This window comes from Papio anubis, chromosome 11 (genome assembly GCF_008728515.1).
Source record: "Papio anubis isolate 15944 chromosome 11, Panubis1.0, whole genome shotgun sequence".
Classification (NCBI taxonomy): domain Eukaryota; kingdom Metazoa; phylum Chordata; class Mammalia; order Primates; family Cercopithecidae; genus Papio; species Papio anubis.
Window position 1 is genome coordinate 87,213,247 of NC_044986.1, and position 27,861 is coordinate 87,241,107.

Consider the following 27,861-nt stretch of genomic DNA (forward strand, 5'->3'; position numbering starts at 1 on the left):
AAATGAGCTGGGCATTGTGGCGGATGCCCATAGTCCCAGCTACTGGGGAGGATGAAGCAGGAGGATCACTTGAGCCGGAGATAGAGGCTGTGGTGAGCTATGATTGCATCATGGCACTCCAGACTGGGTGACAGAGTAAGAACCTGTCTCAAAAAAATAAAAAATATAAAAAATATAAAAAGCCGGGCACAGAGGCTGATGCTTGTAATCTCAGCACTTTGGGAGGCTGAGGCGGGCAGATTACCTGAGGTCAGGAGTTCAAGACCAGCCTGGGCAACATGGTGAAACCCTGTCTCTACTAAAATATACAAAATTAGGGTGTAGCAGCATGTGCCTGTAATCCCAGCTACCCTGGAGGCTGAGGCAGGAGAATCGCTTGAACCTGGGAGGTGAAGGTTGCAGTGAGCCAAGATTGTGCCACTGCACTCCAGCCTCGGCAACAGAGCAAGACTCTGTCTCCAAAAAAAAAGTGAACTGTATATCTAATGGTACTGAAAACAGAGAAACCACAAGACCCTGGTATATATTGACATACACAAGTTACAGAGAATAGAAATGTACTGGATGTTGAAGCACAGTGATGCGTATATTATTAGTCAAGTCAGCTCACTATTTAAAGCTAATTTCATAGGAAAATTCTACTTAATTCAGTCTAACATTATGTAAGTAACCAAGGAACAGTTAACAGCTGTGTTACAGAAGTGGAACTGTGCGCTTGTGAAATCAGTATTTAAAAAAAATTCCTTTTCAGTATTTTGTAATGCTTCAACATGTATTTTGAGCTTATTTCTGTTTATGTTGTTGTAATGTTCCTCAGCAGTTAACATCTATTGAAGCTTTTTTTTGTTTGTTTGTTTTAATGAGACTGAGTCTCACTCTGTTGCCCAGTCTGGAGTGCAGTGGCACAATTTCAGATCACTATAACTTCCACCTCCTGGGTTCAAGTGATTTTCCTGCCTCAGCCTCCCAAGTAGCTCAGATTACAGGCACCCGCCACCACGCCTGGCTAATTTTTATATTATTAGTAGAGATGGGGTTTCCCCATTTTGGCCAGACTGGTCTCAAACTCCTGACCTCAGGTGATCCACCTGCCTCGGCCTCCCAAAGTGCTGTGATTACAGGTGTGAGCCACTATGCCAGGCCTGAATGTTTACTTTTAATTTTAATCTAAGTTTTAATTTAAATACTGATACTTGATTCAGTTATTGGAAAACTTTTTTTTTTTTTGAGACGTAGTTCTGCTCTTTTTGCCCGGGCTGGAGTGCAATGGCGTGATCTTGGCTCACTGCAACCTCCACCTCTCGGGTTCAAGTGATTCTCCTGCATCAGCCTCCCAAGTAGCTGGGATTTTTTTGGCATGTGCCACCACGCCCGGCTGATTTTGTGTTTTTAGTAGATACAGGGTTTCTCCATGTTGGTCAGGTTGGTCTCGAACTCCCAACCTCTGGTGATCCGTCCGACTTGGCCTCCCAAATGCTGGGATTACAGGCATGAGCCACCAAGCCTGGCCTCTTTTTTTTTTTTTTTTTTTGAGATGGAGTCTCACTCTGTTGCCCAGGCTGGAGTGCAATGGTGAGATCACCAACCTTTGCGGAGACCTCAAAGATTGAGGTCACCACAACCTCTGCCTCCTGGGTTCGAGTGATTCTCCTGCCTCAGCCTCATGAGTATCTGGGATTACAGGAGTGTGCTACCACACCTGGCTAGTTTTTTGTGTTTTTAGTAGAGATGGGGTTTCACCAGGTTGGCCAGGCTGGTCTCGAACTCCTGGTCTCAGGTGATCTGCCCGCCTTGGCCTCCCAAAGTGCTGGGATTATAGGTGTGAGCCACCGCATGCCCAGCCGGAAAGCTTTTAAGTGCCCAGAATAATTTGGGTATGTGAATGCCTGTTTATCCATAGTCAATTTAATAAAATCTAATTATAGATCAAGTATTTCTGATGAAAATTTATCATCCAAATTTAAATGGCTGTTAAGTGTGAAATAATAGTAGATATCAACAATTTAGAAGAAAAAGAAGCCTTAACATCTCTATTTCCTTATCTCTAAAGGTGATAACACTTGCACTGTGGTGATCCTACTAGTAATACATTTGGAGCCACGTTGGAAACCTCAAAGTTTGCACCATTATTATTATTATTTTTATTATTATTATTTTTTTGAAATGGAGTTTTGCTCTTGTTGCCCAGGCTGGAGTGCAATGGCGTGATCTCGGCTCACTGCAACCTCCATCTACCAGGTTCAAGCAATTCTCCTGCCCCAGCCTCCGTAGCAGCTGGGATTACAGGCATGTGTCACCACACCCAGGTCATTCTGTATTTTTAGTAGAGATGGGGTTTCTCCACGTTGGTCAGGCTGGTCTTGAACTCCTGACATCAGATGATACACCCGCCTCGGCCTCCCAAAGTGCTGGGATTACAGGCGTGAGCCACTGCACCTGGCCAAAGTTTGCACCATTATTATTATTATTATTATCATTTTTCTTTTGAGATGGAGTTTTGCTCTTATTGCCCAGGCTGGAGTGCAGTGGCGTGATCTCGGCTCACTGCAGCCTCCATCTCTCGGGTTCAAGCAATTCTCCTGCCTCAGCCTCCTGAGTAGCTGGGATTACATGCATGGGCCACCATGCGCAGCTAATTTTGTATTTTTAGTAGAGATGGAGTTTCTCCATGTTGGTCAGGCTAGTCTCGAACTCCTGACCTCAGGTGATCCTCCCACCTCAGCTCGCAAAGTGCTGGGATTACAGGCGTGAGCCACTGCACCCGGCCAGTTTGTACCATTATGGGAGCACTTGCAGAGCCTGCCAACTGATAGTAGGGTGGAAAAGAAGAGGACAACTAGAAGAGAGTTCCTACACCACAAAGTAAACTTCGCTGGCTCTGCGAGGAGCAGGAAACCTGCATGATGAGAACAAGGACTGGGTGGCACTGCAGGAAATGCTCAATTCCAGTTTCAGTTCCTGTGTTACGACTTTTTCTTTGCTGCAATTTCATCTTTGTTGGCCAATTCTCTCTTAATTTTCCATTTTTTGTATGTTCTATGTAAATGTAGTTTTTATGAACTAGAGAGTCTGACTTCATATTTGATCTTTGACTACTGACAGCTTTTAAACCCCACCTCTTCCCGCCCCTTCTGTCCCACACCTGGATGACTGATTTGAAAGCCCAGGTGCTTCCTCCTTTGGCTCTAAAGGCAATGCAAGCCACACAGGCCCCAGCATGTGCATTGGAGCCTTCACTTCTGCCCCATTCCTTGACCTTAATAACACCCAAAGCCAGTCTCTCCTCCCTGCTCTCGAGCCATTTTTTTTTTCTTCTTTTTCTTTTTCTGGAGACAGGGTCTTATTGTGTCGCCCAGGCTGCAGTGCAGGGCCATGATCACAGCTCACTGCAGCCTAGACCTCTGGGCTCAGGCAATCCTTCCAGCTCAGCCTCCCCAGTAGCTGGAACCACGGGGGTGTGCCACCATGCCTGGCTAATTTTTAAATTTTTTTTGTAGAGATGACGAGTGCCACTATGTTGCCCAAGCTGGTCTCAAAACTCCTGGGCTCAAGTGATCCTCTCTTGGCTTGGCCTCCCAAAATGCTGGGGTTACAGGCGTGAGCCGTTGCACCCAGACTCAAGCTATTTTTGAACCTGTTTGGGATTCATCCCTGTTCTACCCCAGAAAGCCTCATGTGAGTCATAAGCCTTTACATATTCTCTCTGTGTGTGTGGGGCTGTCACCAGTTTTGAAAAACCAGGTTTTGGGTGGGGAATCTATCTCGTATCTTTGGGTAATATCAAAGATAAACACAGCAGACGTTAAAGTGGTGAAAACATTTTATTCAGTAACCACTGACAATAGAGGAAAGAGCTGAGCTCCATTCTGATTTGTGCAGTGATGATTGGGCTTTTTTTCTTTTTTTGATGGTTGGATATTTCATATCTTTTTTCCATTTTCTTCCCTTTTTTTTTTTTTTTTTCAAATACTCTCCACTGAATGTAGTCGATTGGTGATTTTAAAGGGGGAATGAGGGAGTATGGAGGGGTACGAGTGGGGGCTCAGTAGAGTTGTGGATATGAAAAATTACAAGGGACCAGTGTAGATGTGATGAGGCCAGCGGTGTCTGCCTGCTGGCAATGATCAAAGTTAGGATTCTGTCCTCCCACAGAGACTGGGAGACAGAGGCCTTATCTTTCCCAGTCACTACATTTCAAAGCAGTGGCTCCTCGAGGAAGCAGTGTTCCTTGAGAAAGACACTTCTGAGCTGTAGGAGATACACACATGCATACACATACACAACGTGTATCACATAAACATCTCAAAGGGACAGAGGAAAGATTCATAATTGTAAGTCCTTTTTACTAAATGCTCTAAGAGAGGGCAGTCAGGGGCTTATGGTCCGATGTTGGCAAGAACAGTAAGTTACCCTGGCAGCACTGAGATTTCTCAGGGAGGCAGTTTAATGGTGGGGACTGGGGTCATCCTGGGAACACAGGCTATGCTACTAGAAACCATGCCAATTTGTCTCTCAGTGCAGAGTTTCAGATGGAGTTATGTGGGGAGAGTTCTGCAGTTCTCAGTAACCACAACATTGTATATCACTGGAAGATGAAGCCCACACAACTACAGATGTTACTGTTTCTGAGTGAGCTGAATAACAAACTTACAGTGAGCAGTCACCAACAGACAGAAGTGATGTGACTGGTTACTGATCATGACATGCATTTGTTTTTTTTGTTTTGTTTTGTTTTTTACATGCATTTGTTATTAATATAATGATGTGTAGACTGAAGAGCTAGCAGCCAAGCCTGCACTTTATGTGAAGACTCACAGTTAATATACTGTGTACTTGAAATTTGAGTTGTGTTGTTGGGGGACTGGTGTTATTAAATCATGGTGACTGAAATTCGTGTATATTAGAACTGTACAAAGCAAGGGTTGCCTGATGAGTATAATGCTCTCATGTTTTATGGGAATTTATACAGATTTAAAACAACATGAATAAATATTTGAAAGTTGTATGTTATGCACAAGGTTTGAAATAATGCAATTCTTTTAATATTTTAAAAAATTGTTAGGACTCAGATTTTCTTTTATCTCTTCTTTTTTTTTTTTTTTTTTTTTTTTAGGGACGGAGTCTTGCTCTGTCGCCCAGGCTGAAGTAGAGTGCAGTGGCATGATCTCAGCTCATTGCAACCTCCACCTCCTGGGTTGAGGCAGTTCTTCTGCTCAGCCTCCTGAGTAGCTGGGAATACAGGTGCACACCATCATGCCTGGCTCATTTTTTGTGTTTTAGTAGAGATAGGGTTTCACCATGTTGCCCAGGCTGGTCTCAAACTCCTGAGCTCAGGCAGTCCTCCCGCCTCAGCCTCCCAAAGTGGTAGGATTACAGGCGTGAGCCACTGCGCCTGGCCCTCGACTCACAGATTTTCAAAGTACTTTTGAACAGTAAGCCGAGGACAGTGTTTATTATGACTATACTGGTCTCCTTTCACTAGCTTACAAAATTTAACTCCATCACTTGTCAGTCTCCTACAAATGCCATCTATGTGCTTTGAAACTTGTGAATGATCTGCTGATTTGTGCTATTTTAATATTCAATGTTGTTGAAAGAATAGTTTTTAAACCAAGTAATGCAAAAATTCATTTAGTGTAACATTAATGCTTGTGCTGTAAAACATGCTGGAAAATCGATAGCTCTGGAATAAACTTTGGATTTTTAATTAAAATTGATTTTGATGTACTTGATGCAGTTAAATTGGTAGAGACTAGTCTGAAAAGCTGAGAAAAGATAAAGCAGAATTAAAACAAAATTTCCCTTATTCGTAGAACCATGTCAAGAATGCATTCTCTCTACACCTATTCCAATGGGAACATTAGCACTTGATTATGCAGGGAGTGAATCATGCCAAGTCTTCACATACACATTGCTTCCATCACCGCTGTGCAGTTAGCCGTGACTGCGCCCCTGCACTCAAGCCTGGGCAACAGAGCCAGACCTTGTCTCCAAAAAAGTCCTTTAAGGGATACGAGGCTGTGTGTGATAGTCGTTTTCTTTTAGTTTGCACTTTTATTCACCCCCAAATTCTGTGTATTGCAAGTAAGTCTCAAATTTTGAGAAGCGAGCACCATCCCATTGGCATTGTGATTACAGCTGCATCACAAAGCCGCTTTGCTTTCCGGAGGAATCCATGCGCCACGGGCTCTTTCGCTTTTCCATGCCTGCCGTGCAGGCGTCCTTTGCGGTCTTTTGTCTGCGACCGGGTCAGCGCCTGACGCGCCCCCGCCCAGCTAGAGGACGCGGGGCGGGGCGGGGCGAGGCGAGGGTTCGTAGCGGAGCCTGACGGGAAACGGCCCCCCTAGGTCCCTGGTGCGAGGCACGCCTGTGACAGCGACGGGCACTGCCGCGCATGCGCTGCCCATTTCCCGTAGTGGCAGGGCTGGGCCGCGGTCGGGTCACCTTTGGGGTCAAAGAGCACGCAGAGCCCGCGGGAGGGTGGGGCCGCGGCCTTGGCCCTTTGGTGCGTAGGAGACAGCGCGCCAGGCTGGCAGCAGGTCATGGCGGCATTTGCCGCTCTTGTGCCGACGCTACTGCGCACCCTAGTGGGGACTACGGGGATGCTTCGCGCTCCAGAAGGGAGGCGGGCACCGCCCGCTCTAGCACAGCCCGGGAGCTGGACCTCGGGGCTCACCGCTCTGCCTGCCCACTAAAAGCCCATTCGGCGGAAGTCCAGCGTTGCGTCGTTACAGCACTGAGCGCCAGACATCGTTGCCAAGTATAATGCCAGCTCCGTTTTTTCCTGGGGCACTTGTAGTCAGGGTTTGTGGGCCCGCATTTAATAATGGAGGGCCCCAGGCCTCGTCTGAACCGTCCAGCCAATGTGTCCTCAGTCGTCTTAATGGATTTTTGAAGGACCAACCCGAGATTCTGGGGCACAGGGAGTCCCAAGACTTAGGGCCCTGATGTAAGCCCCAAATAAAATGATTTTGGCCCCTAGGGCCAGTTCCTAATTTCTGAAAACAGAGCAGCACTTGTGAGGTAGAGGAAGCATGGCCCACCTGAATGGAAACCTCTCACCAGAGTTTTCACAGCAGCAGAGGACGAGGCTGAGAAAGAACACGACCCAGGTTTGCACGGAGAGATGCAATATGTAATGCTTGTGCTCCACAAGCCATCCCAGCTGACTCAACGGGAGTTGTGCTCCAGCTGTCAGAGAGGTGAGCTGGACCTAAGGCTAGGGTCAGGCTTGCCCAGGAAATGTCTCTCCATCTTCAGGGTTGAGAGAACCTGGTTGGGAGGGAAAGAAATGCTACCTACTTCTTTTTTTTTTTTTTTTTTTTTTTTTTTTTTTTTTTTTTTTTGAGGCGGGGTCTGGCTCTGCTCGCCCAGGCTGGAGTGCAGTGGCGGGATCTCAGCTCACTGCAAGCTCTGCCTCCCGGGTTCCGCGCCATTCTCCTGCCTCAGCCCCTCCCGAGTAGCTGGGACTACAGGCGCCATACCTCGCCCGGCTAGTTTTTTGTATTTCTTAATAGAGGCAGGGACAGTGGCTAGCCAGGATGGTCACCGATCTCCCTGACCTCGTGATCCATGCGTCACGGCCTCCCAAAGTGCTGGGATTACAGGCTTGAGCCACAGCCGGCCATGCTACCTACTTCTAAAGAAAATTTTTTTTTTTTTTCTTTTGAGATGGAGTGGCAGTGTAAGCCCAGGCTAAGAGTGCAGTGGCGATCACCGGTACTGTATTCTCTGCCTCCGGGTTCAGCGATTCTCACCACTCCGGCCTCCCAGTGGCACAGAGATTACAGGCATGACACCCGCGCCTGGCTAATTTTTGTATTTTTAGTAGAGACAGGTTTTCCCCACGTTGGCCAGGTTGGTCTCGAACTCCTGACCTCAGGTGATCGACGCACCTCCACCTCCCAAAGTATTGGGATTACAGGCGTGAGCCACCACTCCTGGCCAAGAAAATTCTGTCTTAAACACCCCAACGGCCTTTGAATTTTTCTGAATTATCTACTCTTTCCAGATCCTGAGCTCCCTGTGCTATGCCCGTTACCACAGTGGCCTTGAGAGATGTGGGTGCTTCCACCATGCTTACTCAGAAAGTAGAGGAGGAAACAGCTTCCTGGATTACCAATTTCTGCCTGACATGAAAGATGAAAACCATTGAACTCCAGAGGGGTGAATGTCCAGGTCATCCCATTCATTAAGTATTCCAGAGGCTGAGGCAGGAGAATCCCTTGAGCTCGGAAGGCAGAGGTTGTAGCAGAGAGCTGAGAATGGGCTGCACACACTCCCAGCCTGGGTGACAGAGTGAGACTCCATCTCAAAAAAAAAGCCTAGTGTGGTGGCTCATGCCTGTAATCCCATCACTTTGGGAGGCCAAGGCGGGGGGGTGGTGGGGGCTGCAGGATCACAAGGTCAGGAGTTCGAGACCAGCCTGGCCGACATAGTGAAACCCTGTCTCTACTGAAAATACAAACAATAGCTGGGCATGGTGGTGCATGCCTGTAATCCTAGCTACTCCAGATGCTGAGGCAGGAGAATCGCCTAAACCCGGGAGGTGGAGGTTGCAGTGAGCTGAGATCGTGTCACTGCACTCCAGCCTGGGCGACAGAGCAAGACTCCGTCTTGGGAAAAAAGAAAAGAATTTCTCATGAGACAGCTTGAACATGCGAGTTGGAGGTTGCAGTGAGCCGAGATCATGCCACTGAACTCCAACGTGGGCAACAGAGGGAGACTCCGCCTTAATTTAAAAAACAAACAAACAAAAAAGAATTCTTCATGAGACATTAAGATTTACAGCTCTTTGCTGGGTGCGGTAATCCCAGCACTTTGGGAGGCCGAGGCGGGCGGATCACGAGGTCAGGAGCTGGAGACCATCCTCGCTAACACGGTGAAACCCCATCTCTACTAAAAATACAAAAAATTAGCCAGGCATGGTGGTGGGCGCCTGTAGTCCCAGCTACTCGGGAGGCTGAGGCAGGTGAATGGGGTGAACCCGGGAGGCGGAGCTTGCAGTGAGCCGAGAACCCGCCACTGCACTCCAACCTTGGCAACAGAACTAGACTCAAAAGAGTTACGGCTCTTAGAATTTGTCTAGCAGGCTTTCCACTTTTTGCCAGTGTGAACCCAAAATATCTGAGATGGGCCTCAGTTAATTTAGAAACTTTATTTTGCCAAAGTTGAGGACATGCGCCTGTGACAGCCTCAGGAGGTCCTGATCAGACATGCACCAATGTGGGCAGAGCACACTTTGGTTTCATACATTTTAGGGAGACTTGAGACATCAATCAATATATGTAAGATGAACATTGGTTCAGTCCGGAAAGGAAGGACAACTGGAAGCAAAGGTGGGACAACTTGGAGGGCAGGTGGCTTGCGGGATCTTAGGTAGGTAAGAGACAAATAGTTGCATTCTTTTGAGTTTCTGATTAGCCTCTTCAAAGGAGGCAATCAGTTTTGCATTTATCTCAGTGAGCAGAGGGGTGACTTTAAATAGAATGAGAGGCAGGCTTGCCCTTAGCAGTTCCCAGCTTGACTTTTCTCTTTAGCTTAGTGATTTTGGTGCCCCAAGATTTATTTTCCTTTCACACTGGAAAGCCCCTTAAAAAAAAAAAAAAAAAAAGAGTTATTGGCATTGAAGTCTAAAAAACATTCTTTTTCCAGTTTTCCTGTAGATGGCTTAGTAGACAGTCTTCATTCTTTCAATGAGTACCAGAAATCAGTGCAGTCTGCTGCCTGTAATTGAGTACTTCGTGCGGGTGGAGTACTCCAGTCAGTGCATTTCTAGGGATGGAGGCACCTTGGTCCCATAGACCTCTTTCTGATGGTCCTGCTTGATCCAGGCATAGAAGCTGAGATAGCTGCATGAAAGAATGGATTATATCACCTTCAGATAAACTCCTTAAATGTATGTATAGATTGTACAACAGCAAGGTTAAAGCTGTATTTTCTGGCAAGTATCTCCACGTTTCCCTTTCTCATTTTGAACAACATGGCTTGCTGGTTCTGCCTGGTAGGGGTATCCAAATGTCATGGATACTTTAGTGCTTGCCTTAATTGAGCATTCTGTCCAGTTGATGCTCATGTTTAATCTCCCTAGAATGTCTTCTCAGTTGGTTTCTGATCTATTTCTTCCTCTGTAATTATTTCTTTTCTCTCTTGTCAGTGAAGTCTTCTTCCTCTTCCTGCCTCTCATTATTGCTGTTTCCAAGGTATCTAGTCTCTCTCTCTTCCTCTCTCTCTCTCTGTCTCTCTTTCTCTCTTTTCTTTCTTCTTTTTTTTTTTTTTTTAGGCATAGTCCCACTTTGTCATCCAGGCTAGAGTGCAGTGGCATGGTCTTGGCTCCCTTCATCCTCTGCCTCCCAGGTTCAAATGACCCTCCTGCCTCAGCCTCCCGAGTAGCTGGGACTATAGGCATATGCTACTACACCCAGCTAATTTTTGCACTTTTAGTAGAGACGGGGTTTCGCCATGTTGGCCAGGCTGGTCTCGAACTCCTGACCTCAGGTGATCCACCCACCTTGGCCTCCCAAAATGCTGGGATTACAGGAGTGAGCCACTGCACCTGGCCCTTGGTTTGCTGAGACTTTTTATCATCCAGTGGGTACTGAATTTGAACTTTTTAAGAAAAATTTTTAAGTCGGGTCTCACTCTGTCACCCAGTCTGGAGTGCAGTGGTGCGATCACAGCTCACTGCAATCCTCTGACTTTAGTCTCCCAGGTAGCTGGAACTACAGGTGCACAGCACAATGCCTGACTAATTTTTTTATTTTTTCTACAGACAGGGTTTTGCCATGTTGCTCAGGCTGTGAGTTTAATTATTATTATTATTATTATTTTTTTTTTCTGAGACAGAGTCTCACTCTGTCGTCCATGCTGGAGTGCAGTGGCTCAATCTCGGCTCACTGCAAGCTCTGCCTCCTGTGTTCACAACATTCTCCTGCCTCAGCCTCCCGAGTAGCTGGGACTACAGGCGCCCGCCACCACGCCTGGCTAATTTTTATATTTTTAGTAGAGATGGGGTTTCACCGTGTTAGCCAGGATGGTCTCGATCTCCTGACCTCATGATCTGCCTGCCTTGGCCTCCCAAAGTGCTGGGATTACAAGCGTGAGCCACTGCGTCCGGCCGTTTAATTATTATTATTTGTTTTTAGCTAATAGACCAGAAGAATGAATTTAATTATTATTGAGATGATTATATTGTTTTCTTCTTTTTCAGTGGATTGATTGATATTAACCTATGGATCGAGTTAATTTTGTTAATGTTTTGATTTTCAAATGTTAAACCAGCCTATTTTCCAGGAACAAAGTTATATTGTTGTTTTATCCTTTTAAAATATATTCCATGACAAATTGTTAGATATTTTTGTGTCTTTGTTTCTGAAAGAGTCTGTTGTTTTCTTTCTTTTTTTTTTTTTTGAGACCAAGTCTTGCTCTGTCACCCAGGCTGGAGTGCAGTGGCATGATCTCAGCTCATGGCAACCTCTGCCTCCTTGGTTCAAGTGATTCTCATACCTCAGCCTCCTGAGTAGCTGAGATTACAGGCGTCTGCCACCATGCCCAGCTAATTTTTTATATTTTTAGTAGACACGGGGTTTCGCCATCTTGACCAGGCTAGTCTTGAACTCCTGACCTCAGATGCCATCCACCTCAGCCTCCCAAAGTGTCGAGATTACAGGTATGAGCCACCACGCCTGGCTGTTATTTTCCTTTCTTAAAAGTCTTTTTTTTTTTTGGAGACAGAGTCTCACTCTATTGCCTAGTCTGAAGTGTAGTGGCGCTATCTCAGCTTACTGCAACCTTCACCTCCTGGGTTCAAGTGATTCTTGTGCCTCTGCCTCCCAAGTAGCTGAGATTACAGGCATGCACCACCAGGACTGGCTAATTTTTGTATTTTTAGAGAGACACAGTTTCACCGTGTTGGCCTGGCTGGTCTTAAACTCCTGTCTTCCAGTGATCTGCCCATCTTGGCCTCCCAAAATACTGGGATAACAGGCGTGAGCTGTCAAACCTGGCCTCTTCTAATATTTATTTATTTATTTTTTGAGACGGAGTTTCACCGTTGTCGCCTAGGCTGGAGTGCAGTCGTGCGATCTCTGCTCACTGCAACCTCCACCTCCCCGGTTCAAGCGATTCTCCTGCCTCAGCCTCCTGAGTAACTGGGATTACAGGGGTTAGCCATCACGCCCGTCTACTTTTTGTATTTTATAGTAGAAACAGGGTTTCACCATGTTTGTTAGGCTGGTCTCAAACTCCTGACCTCAGGTAATCTGCCTGCCTCGGAGCCAACGTGCCCAGCCCAGCCTTTTGTTTTTTTGAGACAAAAAACAAAACTTGCTCTGTTTTGTTTTTGCTCTGTTTGTAACTTGCTCTGTTACCAGGCTGGAGTGCAGTGGTGTGATGATCATAACTCACCTCTCCCTTGAACTCCTGGGCTCAAGCAATCCTCTGATCTCAGCCTCCTGAGTAGGTGGGACTACAGGCATGTACCATAATGCCTGGCTAATTTTTTATATATTTTTTAGAGATGGTGTTTTGGTATGTTGCCCAGGCTGGTCTTGAACTCCTGGGCCCAAGTGATCCTCCTGCCTTGGCCTCCCAAAACGTTGGGATTACAGGTATGAGCCACTGCCCCTGGCCTTTGTTAGGTGTTTATATTAATTTTATGCCTGTTTCAGAAAATATGTTTAGTATTTTCTCTTTATTCTCCATAAGTGCTTGTGTAAGTTTGGTGCTATTTATTCCTTATTGCTTGTAAAATTACAGCAGTGAATTTTTCTAGGGTCTGGCTTTTCTTTATGAATAGTTTTAAAATTATAGATTTAATTTCTTTATATTAGGGAAATTATACTTTAGAACTTGATACAAGTCCAAGTTGTTTCTTTCTACCTTGTCTTTTGTCATCCCCAGGTGGGTGGCAGGTGTGTTTGTTCCAGGGCAAAGCTATGTCTCACACACACTAATTCGCATAACCCCATTCAGACCAAAACTTGTTCACAGTTTACTTTGCTTTTTGTCTCTTTATCTCCAAGGTTGGTCTGTAGGGAACTCAAAGCCTTAAGGCTATCCCAGTCCTTAAGGCTATCCCAGCAGTGACCTCTAGTGGTGAAATCTTCAGTCTTCCTCTTAACATGACTTTCTTTTTAAAAAATTAATTATCTAGTGAATTACTCTTTCTGTTTGTTTGTTTGTTTGTTTTTGAGACAGAGTCTTGCTCTGTTGCCCAGGCTGGAGTGCAGTGGTGCGATCCCAGCTCACTGCAACCTCTGCCTCCCAAAGTGCTGGGATTATAGGGTTGAGCTACTATGCCCAGCCCATCTTACATGGCTTTCTAGCCACATTTGGTATCATTGATTACAGGCACACCTCGTTTTATTGTCCCTTGCTTTAATGTACTTTGCAGATATTGCGCTTTTTTTCTTTTTTCTTTTCTTTTTTTTTTTTTTAACAATTGAAAGTTTGTGGAAACTCGGCATTGAGCAAATCTGTAGACACTATTTATTTATTTATTTATTTATTTATTTATTTATTTTTGAGACAGAGTCTCCCTCTGTCACCAGGCTGGAGTGCAGTGGCTTGATCTCAGCTCACTGCAACCTTGGCCTCCTGGGTTCAAGCGATTCTCGTGCCTCAGCCTCCTGAGTAGCTGGGACTACAGTTGTGTACAGTTGGCATCAAGTGATCTTCCCACCTTGGTCCCCCAGAGCCCTGGGACTGTAGGCATGAGCCACAGTCTCACAACTATTTTTCTTTTTTAGCATGTGCTCATGTTGTGTGTCTGGGTCACATTTTGGTAATTCTGGCACTATTTCAGACGTTTTTATTATTATCTATTATGGTGATCTGTGATCCGTGATTTCTGTTATTATTGTAATTGTTTTGAGATACCCTAAACTGTATATAAGTCAGTTAAAATTAACAAATGTTGCCTGTATTCTGACTGCTTCACTGACTGGCTGTTCCCCTTTCTTTCTCCCTTTTTCTCTTGCCTCCCTATTCCTTGAGACACAACAATATTGAAATTAGGGTAGTTAACTACCCTACAGTGGCCTCTCAGCGTTCAAGTGAGAGGAAGAGTTATACATCTCCCACTTAAATTCAGAAGCTAGAAATAATTAAGCTTGATGAGGAAGGCATATATCAAATGCCAAGACAGGCCCAAATTAGGCCTCTTGTGCCAAACAGCCCAAATGTAAATGCAAAGGAAAACTTTTTTTTCTTTTCTTTTCTTTTTTGTTTTGAGACAGAGTCTCACCGTGTCACCCAGGCTGGAGTACAGTGGCACGATCTCAGCTCACTGAAACCTCTGCCTCCTGGTTCAAGTGATTCTTCTGTCTCAGCCTCGTGGGTAGCTGGGATTACAGGTGCGTGCTACCACGCACGGCTAATTTTTTGTATTTTTAGTAGAGACTGGGTTTCATCATGTTGGCCAGGCTGGTCTTGAACTCCTGATCTCAGGTGATCTACCCGTCCTGGCCTCCCAAAGTACTAGGATTACAGGCATGAGCCATTGTGCCTGGCTGGCATATTGTTTATAGCATAGTTTGCTGAATTTTTTTTTCTTTTCTTTTTTTTTTTTTTTTCGAGATGGAGTCTTGCTTTGTCGCCCAGGCTGGAGTACAGTGGCGTGATCTCAGCTCACTGCAACCTCTGCCTCCCTGGTTCAAATGATTCTCCTGCCTCAGCCTCCTGAGTAGCTGGGATTACAGGTGTACACCACCACCCCCAGCTAATTTTTGTATTATTAGTAGAGATGGAGTTTCACCATGTTTGTCAGGCTGGTCTCCAACTCCTGACCTCGTGATCCACCCACTTCGGCCTCCCATAGTGCTGGGATTACAGGCATGAGCCACCATGCCCAGCTGGTTTACTGATTATTTTAAACAAATTATTGAGTCCTAATGTTCTGAAAAAAATATTTCTTCAAAATGTTACTGCTCATCAACAACTAGTCACACAAGAGCTATGAGGTATGAAATTAATGTTGTTTTCATGCTTACTAGCACACATACATTCTACAGCCCATGGATCAAAGAGTAATTTTTTTTGTTTTTTTTTTTTGAGACAGAGTTTCGCTCTTGTTGTCCAGGCTGGATTGCAATGGCATGATCTCGGCTCACTGCAACCTCTGCCTCCTAGGTTCGGCAATTCTCCTGTCTCAGCCTCCTGAGTAGCTGAGATTACAGGTGCCTGCCGGCTAATTGTTTTGTATTTTTTTCAGTAGAGATGGTTTCACCATGTTGGCCAGGCTGGTCTTGAACTCCTGTCCTCAAGTGATCTGCCCACCTCAGCGTCCCAAAGTGCTAGGATTATAAGCGTGAGCCACTGCGCCTGGCCAAGGAGTAATTTTGACTTTCAAGTTTTATTTTTCATTTTTCTTTTTTTGAGATGGAGTGTCGCCCAGGCTGGAGTGCAGTGGCATGATCTCAGCTCACTGCAACCTCCGCCTCCCAGGTTCAAGTGATTCTTCTGCCTCTGCCTCCTGAGTAGCTGGGACTACAGGCACACGCCACCACTCCCGGCTAATTTTTGTATTTTTAATAGAGACAGGGTTTCACCATGTTGACCAGGCTGGTCTCAAACTCCTGACCTCGTGATCCACCCACCTTAGCCTCCCAAAGTGCTGTTATTGCAGGCGTGAGCCACTGCGCCTGACCTTCAACTTTTATTATTTAAGAAATAAATTTGTGGCCAGGCGTGGTGGCTCATGTCTGTAATCCCAGCACTTTGGGAGGCCAAGGCGGGTGGATCACCTCAGGTCAGGAGTTCGAGACCAGCTTGGCAAACATTGTGAAACCCTGTTTCTACTAAAAATACAAAAATTAGCTGGGCATGGTGGTGCATACCTTGCATACCTGTAATCCCAGCTACTTGGGAGGCTGGGGCAGGAAAATCACTTGAACCTGGGAGGCAGAGGTTGCAGTGAGCCGAGATTGTGCCGCTGTACACCAGCGTGGGCAACAGAGTGAGACTGTATCTCAGAAAAAAAAAAAAGGAAATTTGTAAGGCTATAGCCGCCATGGATAGTGATTCCTCTGATAGATCTGGGCAAAGTAAATTGAATACCTTCTGGAATGGATTCACTGCTCAAGATGCCACTAAGACCATTCATGATTCATGGGAGTAGGTCCAAATAACAACATTAATAGGAATTTGGAAGAACTTGAATCCAACCCTTATGGATGACTTTGAGGGATTCAAGTCTTCAGTGGAGGAAGTCACTGCAGATGTGGAAATAGCAAGAGAAGTAGAATTAGAAGTGGAGCCCGAAGATGTGACTGAATTGCTGCAATCTTATGGTAGAACTTGAACAGATGAGGAGTTGCTTCTTATGCATGAGAGAAGAAAATTGTTTCTTGTGATTGGATCTATTCCTGGTGAAGATGCTGTGAACATTGTTAAAATGACAACAAAGAATTTAGACTTAAATAAACTTAATAAGGCAGCAGCAGGGTTTGAGAGGATTGAATCCAATTTTGAAAGATGTTCTATGGGTAAAATTAAACAGCATTTTGTGCTATAGAGGAATCTTTCATGAAAGGAAGAGACGGCCGAGTGCAGTGGCTCATGTTTGTAACCCCAGCACTTTTGGAGGCTGAGGCAGGTGGATCACCTGAGGTCGGGAGTTTGGGACCAGCCTGACCAGTATGGAGAAACCCCGTCTCTACTAAAAATACAAAATTAGCCGGGCGTGGTGGCACATGCCTGTAATCCCAACTACTCGGGAGGCTGAGGCAGGATAATCGCTTGAACCTGGGAGGCAGAGGTTGCAGTGAGCCGAGATTGTGCCATTGCACTCCAGCCTGGGCAACAAGAGTGAAACTCTGTCTCAAAAAAAAAAAAAAAAAAAAGTCAATCAGTGTGGCATACTTGTCATTTTATTTTAAGAAATTGCACAGCTATCCCAGCCTTCAGCAAACCACCACTCTGATGAGTCAGCAGTCATCAACATTGAGGCAAGACCATCTACCAGCAAAAAGATTATGATTCACTATAGGCTCAGATGATTGTTAGCATTTATTTTATTTTACTTTATATTTTGAGACATAGTTTGGCTCTTTCACCCAGGCTAGAGTGCAGTGGTGTGACCTTGGCTCACTGTGACCTCTGTCTCCTGGGTTTAAGTGATTTTCCTGCCTCAGCCTTCCGAGCACCTGGGACTACAGGCGTACACCACACCCGGCTAATTTTTGTATTTTTATAGAGACGGGCTTTCACCATGTCGGCCAGGCTGGTCTCGAACTCCTGACCTCAGGTGATCCACCAGCCTCGGCCTCCTAAAGTGCTGGGATTATAGGCGTGAGCCACTGCGCCTGGCCAACATTTATTTATTTATTTTTAAAAATAGAGACGGGGTCTCTTATGTTGCCCAGGCTGATCTTTGACTCCTTGGTTCAAATGATCCTCCCACTTCAGCCTTCCAAAGTGCTAGGATTACAGGCATGAACCAGTGTACCTGGCCTGCATTTTTAGGCCATGGAGTATTTTAAAATTAGAATATGTCTGTATGCAGTGGCTCATGCACTTTGGGAGGCCAAAGTGGGCAGATCACTTGAGGCCAAGGGTTTGAGACCAGCCTGGCCAAAATGGTGAAACCCTGTCTCTACCAAAAAATAGAAAAATTAGGTGGGCATGGTGGTGTACTCCTGTAATCCCAGGTACTCGGGAGACTGAGGCATGAGAATTTCTTGAACCTAGGAGGCAGAGGTTGCAGTGAGCTGAGATCACACCACTGCACTCCAACCTGGGCAACAGAGCGAGACTCTGTCTTCCAAAAGAAAAAAAAAAAAATTAGGACATGTACATTGGTTTCCTAGACATAATGCTATTGCACACTTAATAGACTATAGTATAGTGAAAACATACCGTTCACATGCATGGGAAACCAACATACTCATGTGACTCAAGTGACATTTGCTTTATTGCGGTAGTCTGGAACTGAATGCACATTGTCTTTTAGGTATGCCTGTGTTTTTCCCTTCTGGTTGATTTTCTTCACTTGGCTTACAGGACACCACACCCTTTTAACTTCCCCTTTTAATTTTGTTTTGGTTGGGGGAACAGTGTTTTACTCTGTTGCCCAGGCTGGCGTGCAGTGGTGCCATCACGGCTCACTTTAGCCTTGAGCTCCCTGGGCTTCGGTGATACTCCCACCTTAGTCTCCTGAGTAGCTGGGACTACAGGTGCATGCCACCACGCCCAGTTAATTTTTCTATTTATTTATTTAGAGACAGAGTTTCGCTCTTGTTGCCTAGGCTGGAGTGCAATGGTGTGATCTTGGCTCACTGCAATCTCCACCTCCCGGGTTCAAGCGATTCTCCTGCCTTAGCCTCCCGAGTAGCTGGGATTACAGGCATGCGCCACCACACCTGGCTAATTTTTTTGTATTTTTAGCAGAGATGTGGTTTCTCCATGTTGGTCAGGCTGGTCTTGACCTCTCGATCTCAGGTGATCCACCCACCTCGGCCTTCCAAAGTGTTGGGATTACAGGCGTAAGCAAGCACGCTGGGGCAATTTTTCTATTTATTGTAGAGATGGGATTTGCCATGTTGCCCAGGCTGGTGTGGAAGTCCTGGGCTCAAGCACTTTTCCTAACTTGACCTCCCAAAGTGTTGGGATTATAGGTGACAGCCACTGTACTTTGCCTTAACTTTTTCCTTTCTTTTTTGAACAGCGTCTCACTGTCACACAGGCTAGAGTACAGTGGCATGATCATAGCTCATTGCAGCCCCGACATCCCGGGCTCAGATGTAGGTGTTCAAGTGATCCTCCCACCTCAGCCTGTCAAGTAGTTGGGACTACAGGCATGCACCACCACACTAATTTTTGTATTTTTTTGTAGAGACAGGGTTACACCATGTTGCCAGACTTAACTTTTAACTTTCCTTCTCTCATCGTTTGCTGGTTCCTCCTTTTCTTCCTGCCACTGAATGTTTATGTGTAGTCCTTGGTCATTGCGATGCAGGATTTTTCTTGGCCCCTTTGTTGGACTCGTGACAGGGCTGTCCCATTTAGTCAGCCCACCGCGCTCAACCACTTGCAGGATGGAGCACGTGAGTGAGTGCAGGATCTGGCTGGCTGCTCTGGGCACTGGCAGGAACAAGCTCCGTGTCCAGAATGGCTAGCCAGATCCCGCACTTGCTCGCACACATGGATGGCGGTGCCAAGGTGAGGGTGCCCACAACCCCAGAACCCTAGAGGAAGTATTACAGTGCTCTCTTAGTTTTGCTGTCTGCAGACAGCTGTGTGTTAGCAGCTTAGTTGGCCCCTTGCCTCGTTGCATGGGGTGGCTGCCCTCCTCTGGTGAGGACAAAGGACCAGTGTGACAGTCTTTCTACGTACCCGCACTCGGTGGATCCTGAGCTCTCGTCTGGTGTCCAAGAAGAATGAGGTCACACAGGCAAATTGAAGGATAGTGAAGGCAGATAATTTTATTGAGCAAAGAAAATGGCTCTCAGTAGAGAGGGGAACTGGAAAGGGAACGGGAAGGGTAGGTTGCCTTCCCTGAAGTCAGGTTGCCCTTTGCCTGAAGTCAAGCCATTGCTCTGAAGTCAAGCTGTCTCTCTGAAGTCAAATCGTCTCTCTCTGAAGCCAAGCTGTCTCCCCCTCTACTGACTGAGTCGGGGGTCTTTCTTATGGGACTCAGAATGGAGAGTGTGGGCTCATTGGTTTGTGAGTATGCAAAAAACGTTAAAGTGAAGACACCACTCAATGGTGGGCATGCCAGTGTAGAAAACCAGTTAGGAGAGGTCGGGCGCGGTGGCTCGCGCCTGTAGTCCCAGCACTTTGGGAGGCCGAGGTGGGCGGATCACGAGATCTCCTGACCTGGCTAACACGGTGAAACCCCGTCTCTACTAAAAATACAAAAAATTATCCGGGCGTGGTAGCGGGCGCCTGTAGTCCCAGCTACTCGGGAGGCTGAGACAGGAGAATGGTGTGAACCCGGGAGGTGGAGCTTGCAGTGAGCCGAGATCGCGCCACTGCACTCCAGCCTGGGTGACAGCGAGACTCCGTCTCAAAAAAAAAAACCCAATTAGGAAAGGGTAGCTATATATAAAATAGATGAAAAGCGGGGATTAGAGGAAAGCATGCCAAAGAGGAAGACAAGTTCTCAGTCTGGTCTGAGGATTTAACTTGTATCTTGGCTTTCAGGCTTTAAACTGTCTTTGGCTTGGAGGTTGCACTGGGGACCTGCCCCTATTTACCTTGGCATTTGGCTGCCTCCTTTTGTTATCACTTGTACTTTGTCTGGCCGAGGCCTCTCCCTTGGCAGTGTCTTGTCAGCAGTACTCTCTGGGGCCTGATCCCTCCTGGTAATCTCTCCAGCTCAGATTTCTTCTTACACTTTGGATGCATATAATTAACTGTCCACTCCACATCTCTGCTTGAGTATTTCATAGACCCAAGCTCAACATGATTAAAACTGGCCTCTTGGATTTTCTCTCCCAAACCCACAACCTCTGGGGCATTCCTTCGCCTTCTTGTTTGATAGCAGACCCCTTGGAATTATTTTTGACCTGTTTTTTTCTTGTCTTACACATCTTATTTGTCAGAAAAACCTCTGGGGCATACATCCGGAATATATCCACAGAGTCTGACCTTTTGCAATCCTCTCCATGACATCTTTTGCCTGGATTACAGCAACCGTTGCAGAGCAGTCTTGTTGCTGCTCAGACCTTGGCCTCTGGCTTAGCATTTAGAGTGCCTGTGTAGGATGAGTCAGGTTGCTAAACAGCAATCCTCTGCCCAACATCTACGTTTTTTACTGAGTAAAAGCCAAAATTCCACCAGTGGGTTATGTGGTCCATTACATCTCTGACTTCACTTCCTTCTCAGCCTCTTGATCACTATGCTCCAGCTCGACTTACCTTCTTGCTGGATGTACTAGTCATAACACCACTTTTGTCTTTGTACCAAATGTGTCCTTTTCCTGGAGTATGTTTCCTAGGGAGCCTTCCAACTTATTCTGTTATAATTTATAAAGGATTTATAATTTATAATCATTTATAATTAAATATTAAATATGTCAACCATATTTAATAAGTTGATCATTGGCTGGGTAGGTGCAGTGGCTCATGCCTGTAATCCTAGCACTTTGGGAGGCTGAGGCGGGAGGATCACTTGAGTCTGGGAGGTAGAGGTTGCAGTGAGCCATGTTTGTGCCACTGCACTCCAGTCTGTATAACAAAGCGAGACTCTGTCTCAAAAAAAAAAAAAAAAAGTTGATCATCCTTTGGGACTTGACCATATATTAGGACACTTTTTTTTTTTTTGAGACAGAGTTTCCTTCTTGTTCCCCCAGACTGGAGTGCAATGGCATGATCTTGGCTCACTGAAACCTCTGCCTCCCTGGTTCAAGCAATTCTCCTGCCTCAGCCTCCCGAGTAGCCGTGCCTGGCTAATTTTTTCCTATTATTAGTAGATACAGGGTTTTACCATGTTGGCCAGGCTGGTCTGGAACTCCTGACCTCAGATGATCTGCCTGTTTCGGCCTCCCAAAGTGCTGGGACTAGAGGCATGAGCCACCACGCCCGGCATAGGACACTATTTAACTCTGTTTTGGGACTTTTTCTTTTCACTGGAGTATTTTTCTTTTTATTAGAGGAGTTCATAATAAACAGTAATATATAGTAAGATAAGCCCATTTATAATTTTTGTTTTTGACATACCTTTTTTTCCTTTTTTTTTTGAGATGGAGTCTTGCTCTGCTGCCCAGGCTGGAGTGCAGTGGCGTGATCTCAGCTCACTGCAAGCTCTGCCTCCCAGGTTCACACCATTCTCCTGCCTCAGCCTCCCGAGTAGCTGGGACTACAGGTGCCAGCCAGCATGTGGAGCTAGTTTTTTGTATTTTCAGTAGAAACGGGGTTTCACTGTGTTAGCCAGCATGGTCTCGATCTGCAGACCTCATGATCTGCCCACCTCAGCCTCCCAAAGTGCTGGGATTACAGGCATGAGCCATCACACCTGCCCCCCCACTCCCCCACCCCCACCCCCTTTTTTTTTGAGATGGAGTCTCACTCTGTAGCCCAGGCTGGAGTGCAGTGGCACAATCTCGGCTCACTGCAGCCTCCGCCTCCTGGGTCCTGGTTCAACCAATTCTCCTGCCTCAGCCTCCCAAGTAGCTGGGATTGCAGGCATGCGCCACCATGCCCAGCTAATTTTTGTATTTTTAGTGGACAGAGTTTCACCATATTGGCCAGGCTGGTCTTGAACTCCTGACCTCGTGGTCTGCCCGCCTCAGCCTGCCGAAGTGCTGAGATTACAGGCGTGAGCCACTGTGCCCGGCCCCTTTTTTCCCGTTTAAATAGAAATTCAGTGGATCTCCTTCGCCTTTTTTTTTTTTTTTTGAGACGAAGTCTTGCTCTGTCGCCCGGACTGGAGTGCAATGGTGCAATCTCGGCTCACTGCAACCTCTGTCTCCCAGGTTCAAGCGATTCTCCTGCCTCGGCCTCCTGAGTAGCTGGGATTACAGGCCACCTTTTTTTTTTTTCCCCCCAGAACCAAATGTCAGCTTACCTTCTCCACCTTTTATAAAAGCAACTTAAGAACAACAGCCAAGCTGGGCAAGGTGGCTTATGCCTGTAATCACAACACTTTGGGAGGCTTAAGGTGGGAGGATCAGTTGAGCCCAGGAGTTTGAAACCAACCTGGGTAACATAGTGAGACCCCATCTCTCCAAAAATTTAAAAATCAGCCCGGTGCAGCGACTTATGCCTGGAATCACAGTACTTTGGGAGGCTGAGGCCAGCAGATCGCTAGAGCCCAGGAGTTAGAGACTAACCTGGGCAACATGGTGAAACTCTGTCTCTGTGAAAAGACAAAAAAATTAACGGGATGGTGGTATGCATCTGTAGTCCTAGCTACTCAGGAGGCTGAGGTGAGAAGATTGCTTGAGCCCAGGAGGTTGAAGCTGCAGTTAGCTGTGTTCGTGCCGCTGCACTCCAGCCTGGATGACAGAACAAGACCGTGTTTCAAAAAAAAAAAAAAAAGCAGGGGCTGGGTACGGTGGCTCAAGCCTGTAATCCTAGCATTTTGGGAGGCTGAGGCGGGTTGAGGTCAGGGGTTTGAGACCACCCTAACCAACATGATGAAACCCCGTCTCTATTAAATACAAAAATGAACCAGGCCTAGTGGCGCGCCCCTGTAACGCTAGCTACTCAGGAGGCTGAGGCAGGAGAATTGCTTGAACCTGGGAGGTGGAGGTTGCAGTGAACTGAGATCGCGCCATTGCACTACAGCCTGGGTAACCTTCCTGGAGCCCCAGGTACTTGGGAGGCTTAGGCAGGAGTATTGCTTGAGCCCAGGAATTTGAGGCTATAGCATGCTATGATCATCCCTGTGAATGTACTCCAGCATGGGCAAAACAGCAAGACCTGGCCTCTAAAAGGAAAAATGATTTATTACCTATATTTTGAGACAGGAGTCTAGCTCTGTCACCCAGACTGGAGTGCAGTGGCATGATCTTGGCTCACTGCAACCTCCACCTCCTAGGTTCAAGTGATTCTCCTGTCTCAGCCTCCCTAGTAGCTGGAATTACAGGTGCGCACCACTATGCTTGACTACTTTTTGTATTTTTAGTAGAGACAGGGTTTCACCACGTTGACCAGGCTGGTCTTGAACTTCTGACTTCAAGTGATCTGCCTGCCTTGGCCACCCAAAGTGCTGGGATTACAGGCATGAGCCACCACGCTCAGCCTAGGTTTTTTTTTTAAATCAATTTTCTTTTTTAATCAATCTGCTAAAAGGCTGCCACCTCACAGATTGACTACCAGGCCACCACACAGGATCTTAGGAGGCCAGGCTCCTCCCCCCTGCACAAGGCTCAAACTTCCCCTGCCTCCACCTCATTCTCCCAGTACGCAGGTGGGTCCTCAGTCTGTTGCAGGCATGTGCAGACAAGACCCTGGGCAGATTCCCTTATCTGCAGAAAAGCATCTGGTGTAAACACTTGTGGGGTTGGTCGGAGATTCTCCGGGGACCCCCCCTTATCTACCTCCTGCATCTATCACTAGCGGGACCTCATATAATTTTTGTATGAATTAAGAAAGTAAGCTGGGCATAGTGGTTCACATCTGTAATCCCAGCACTTTGGGAGGCCAGGGCAGGAGGATAGCTTGAGCCTGGAGTTCAAGACCAGCCTGGGCAACATGGTGAGATCTTGTCTCTACAAATAAAAAATTAGCTGGGTGTGGTGGCGTGTGCCTGTTGTCCCAGCTACTTGGGAGGCTGAAGTGGGAGAATTGCTTGTGCCCCAGTGGTCAAGATTGCAGTGAGTTGTAATCATGCCACAGCACTCCAGCCTGAGTGACAAAGCGAAACCCTGTCTAGAAAAAAAAGCAATCAGTATACCAGCAGAGTCCTCATACCAGGATTTCTCATTTTCCTACAATGTATAATATTAATAGTAGGCATCTTATGTAGCATTTTCTCTTCAGCTATCAACAGTGAACATGACAAGGTGTTAGATCTCATACATGTTGTGTGTTCTCCACTTCTGATCACTATAGAATGAAACGTACTGTTCTAGGGATCAGTGTCCTTCAGTGATGTGGCTTTGGGCTTCACCCAGGAGGAGTGGCAGCATCTGAACCCTGCCCAGAGGACCCTGTACAGAGATGTGATGCTGGAGAACTACAACCTCCTCCTCTGTACAGAGACGTGATGCTGGAGAACTACAGCCTCCTCCTCTCAGTGGGTAAGGATTGTGTAATTTAAAACTCCAAATAACATTTATTTCCTTTTTAGCTGCTGATTGCAGGTGGTTTCTTTGTATGATTATGAGTTAAAGGCTTGAAACTCAGGAGTTGAAGCTTGATTGATCCCTTTTGGGCACTGTAAAAAATATCTGTGGTGTTTTCCGTAATGAAATGCTCAAGTGGACCTATTTTTGTGCAGACACAGCTTTGTCCTCCACAGGCTATCTGGCCCACGTCCTGTGTCATTTTCATTCACAGGGTATTATATTACCAAACCAGTGGTGATTTGCAAGTTGGAGCATGGAGAGGTGCTGTGGATATTAGAGGAAGAGTCCCCAAGTCAGAGCCACCTAGGTGAGTTAATAAGTATATAGGAATCTATAATCCCAGGGAAAAATTGGATCCTAGGGAGATAGTTCACATATTGACATCTTTGAAATTTTTCAGGAATACATTTTTAGAGTTACCAGAACTTTGGAAGTGACTAAGAAGAGCTGGCCTGCTTGCCTCAGATGTATATATTATTACACACCAGCAGATAACAGCTAAATGATCTTTGTTTTCTTCCAAAAACTTAATCCTTGCCTCTCTCAGTTTTGTCAAATGAATGTCATTTGACTCTTCCTTCTATATCATTTCAGTTATCTTCTTTTCATCATATATTATGTATTTATTCAATACGTATTAATTTGGCAGCTACGATGTTGGCAGTTCCATCTGTGTTAGAGATATAGCTCTAATACCATGGCTGTGTTCTATTGGTAGAAAAGAATGAGATGTAGTGTGCGCTTTGTGGAAGGGCCTTTTTGAAGTCAGTAGTTTAATAAACACAGATTTGAATCATGTGTCAGTGGAATATTCTGGCCAGATGGTATATCCTGTGTCGTGAACCTTAGGCCAGAGTGTCATTTGTGCAGGACAGCAGTGAGCCGGGCTGGGTGGAAGTCGGGGTAATGGGGAGCATGTGAGAGATGCTGTCAGACAGACTGCTCACTGGGGTGCTATATATTTGGAATTTGTAGCCAAAACAGAATTTGCTGCTAAATTGGATTATGGGCATAAGAAAAAGCTAATAAGCATGATCTCAAAGGTTTTATACTGAGGCACTGGCTGTGTGATGATACCATTAACTGGATGGGAGAAAATGGGGAGAAACAGTTTTGGGAAGAAATAAGAGATAGACACATAAATTTAAACAAACATTCTTTGTATAAAATAGTAATGATGCCCAGTTGGATGTAAAACAATAAAAATAAAATACTGAAAAATAATCCAACATGTGAATCAGTTACCAGTTGATCTGAATTGTGTTCTAAAATCCTTGTTTTTTTTTCTTTTTCTTTTTCTTTCTTTTTTTTTTTTTCTTTTCTTTTTTTTTTTGAGACAGTCTCTCTCTGTCTCACAGGCTAGAGTGCAGTGTTACAATCTTGACTCAGTGCAACCTCTGCCTCCCAGGCTCAGAGATTCTCATACCTCAGCCTCCCTAGTAGTTGGGACCACAGATGGTGTGTATCACCACACCTGACTAGTTTTGGTATTTTTAGTAGAGATGAGGTTTTGCCATCTTGGCCAAGCTGGTCTCAAACTCCTGGCCTCAAGTGATCTGCCCCCCTTGGCCTCCCAAAGTGCTGGGATTACAGGTATGAGCCACTGCGCCTGGCCTCTAAATTCCTTTCGTTGTTAAGAAGAAATACTGTTGCATTAAATATAAATGGTAACATGTAATGAGTAAATGCTAAAAGAAAGTAATATGTGTAATTTCTAGACTTTTAAAAAGAAGAAAATGGAAAAGAAAAAAATTAAATGTATTGGATTAGACTAAAAAAAAAAAAAAAAAAGACCGATGAGGCCGGGCTTGGTGACTCAGGCCTGTAATCCCAGCACTTTGGGAGGCCGAGGCGGGTTGGTCACCTGAGGTCAGGAGTTCGAGATCAGCCTGACCAGCATGGCAAAATGCCATCTCTACTGAAAGTACAAAAATTAGCTGGGTGTGGTGGTGGATGCCTGTAATCCCAGCTATTCAGGAAGTTGAGGCAGGAGAAACTTCAACCCGGGAAGCAGACATTGGCGCGAGCAGAGATCGTGCCACTGCACTGCAGCCTGGGTGACAAGAGCAAGACTCCATCTCAAAAAAAAAAAAAAGAAATGAAAGAGTGGGGAAAGGCCGGTAAAAATTAGAACAACTGGAAACTCTTAAGTGAAAAAGAGAAAACCAATCCAGTTATTTTAGAAGTCATAATACAGTGAAAGGGGCTAAACCATCTTACTAAAAGATGGATATTGTCAAATCAAAAACCAAGTTATATAAGCTCAGTACGGTGGCTCACTCCTGTAATCCCAGCACTTTGGGAGACCAACCCAAGAGGATTGCTTGAGGTCAAGAGTTTGAGGCCAGCCTAGGCAGCATAATGAGGATCCATCTGTACAAAAAATGAAAAATTAGGCCAGGCACGGAGGCTCCTGCCTATAATCCCAGCACTTTGGGAGGCCAAGGTGTGCGGATCACCTGAGGTTGGGAGTTCGAACCAGCCTGACCAACATGGAAAAACCCGTCTCTACTAAAAATACAAAATTAGCTGGGCGTGGTGGTGCATGCCTGTAATCCCAGCTACTTGGGAGGGTGAGGCAGGAGAATCACTTGAACCCAGGAGGCGGAGTTTGTGGTGAGCCGAGATTGTGCCATTGTACTCCAGCTTGGGCAATGAGAGTGAAACTCCTTCTCAAAAATAAATAAATAAATAAATTACCCAGACATGGTCGTACACCAGTAGTCTCAGTTTTGGGAGGCTGAAGTGGGAGGATCGCTTGAGCCCAGGAGTTTGAAGCTGCAGTGAGCTATGATCATGCCACTGCATTCCAGTCTGGATGACAGAGTAAGAGCCTGTCTGTAACAACAAAACAAAAATCAAGCTATATGGAGTTTGAGAATCATATATGAAATGTGAACAGGAAACCTTAGAATATAAAAGAAGTATAAATGATATATGGTCCAAATAATAAACAAAATAGAATGTTACCTCTCAGTGGACCCAAATTTAACTTTTGAGTTTATTTTTGACACAGTTCTTTTTTTTTTTTTTTTTTTAAATGAGATGGAGTCTCGCGTTGTCTTCCAGGCTGGAGTGCAGGTTGATCTCTTTTGATCCTATCTCAAAAAAAATTTTTTTTTCTAACT

General features: G+C 45.7%; 1 protein-coding gene and 1 non-coding gene across 10 annotated transcripts in view; both read left to right on the forward strand.

Annotated features, from left to right (window-relative positions):
• ZNF487 (zinc finger protein 487) overlaps nucleotides 1-27,861 on the forward strand; it is a 42,102-nt gene that overhangs the window by 11,069 nt on the left and 3,172 nt on the right. For 4 of the 9 annotated variants that reach the window (XM_031652367.1, XM_031652368.1, XM_031652373.1 and 1 more), the window contains 2 exons: nucleotides 24,498-24,685; nucleotides 24,945-25,040. In XM_031652367.1, coding sequence (XP_031508227.1) covers nucleotides 24,652-24,685; nucleotides 24,945-25,040 — 130 coding nt within the window. In that variant the 5' untranslated portion in view covers nucleotides 24,498-24,651. Of the gene's footprint in view, nucleotides 1-6,982; nucleotides 7,203-11,630; nucleotides 11,669-12,571; nucleotides 12,609-24,497; nucleotides 24,686-24,944; nucleotides 25,041-27,861 lie in introns of those variants that run through there. The other 5 variants (XM_031652366.1, XM_031652369.1, XM_031652372.1 and 2 more) reach the window with 5 other exon arrangements.
• LOC116269584 lies at nucleotides 9,060-9,121 on the forward strand. The gene has a single exon (XR_004177206.1). It is a non-coding gene; the product is annotated as a U7 small nuclear RNA (small nuclear RNA).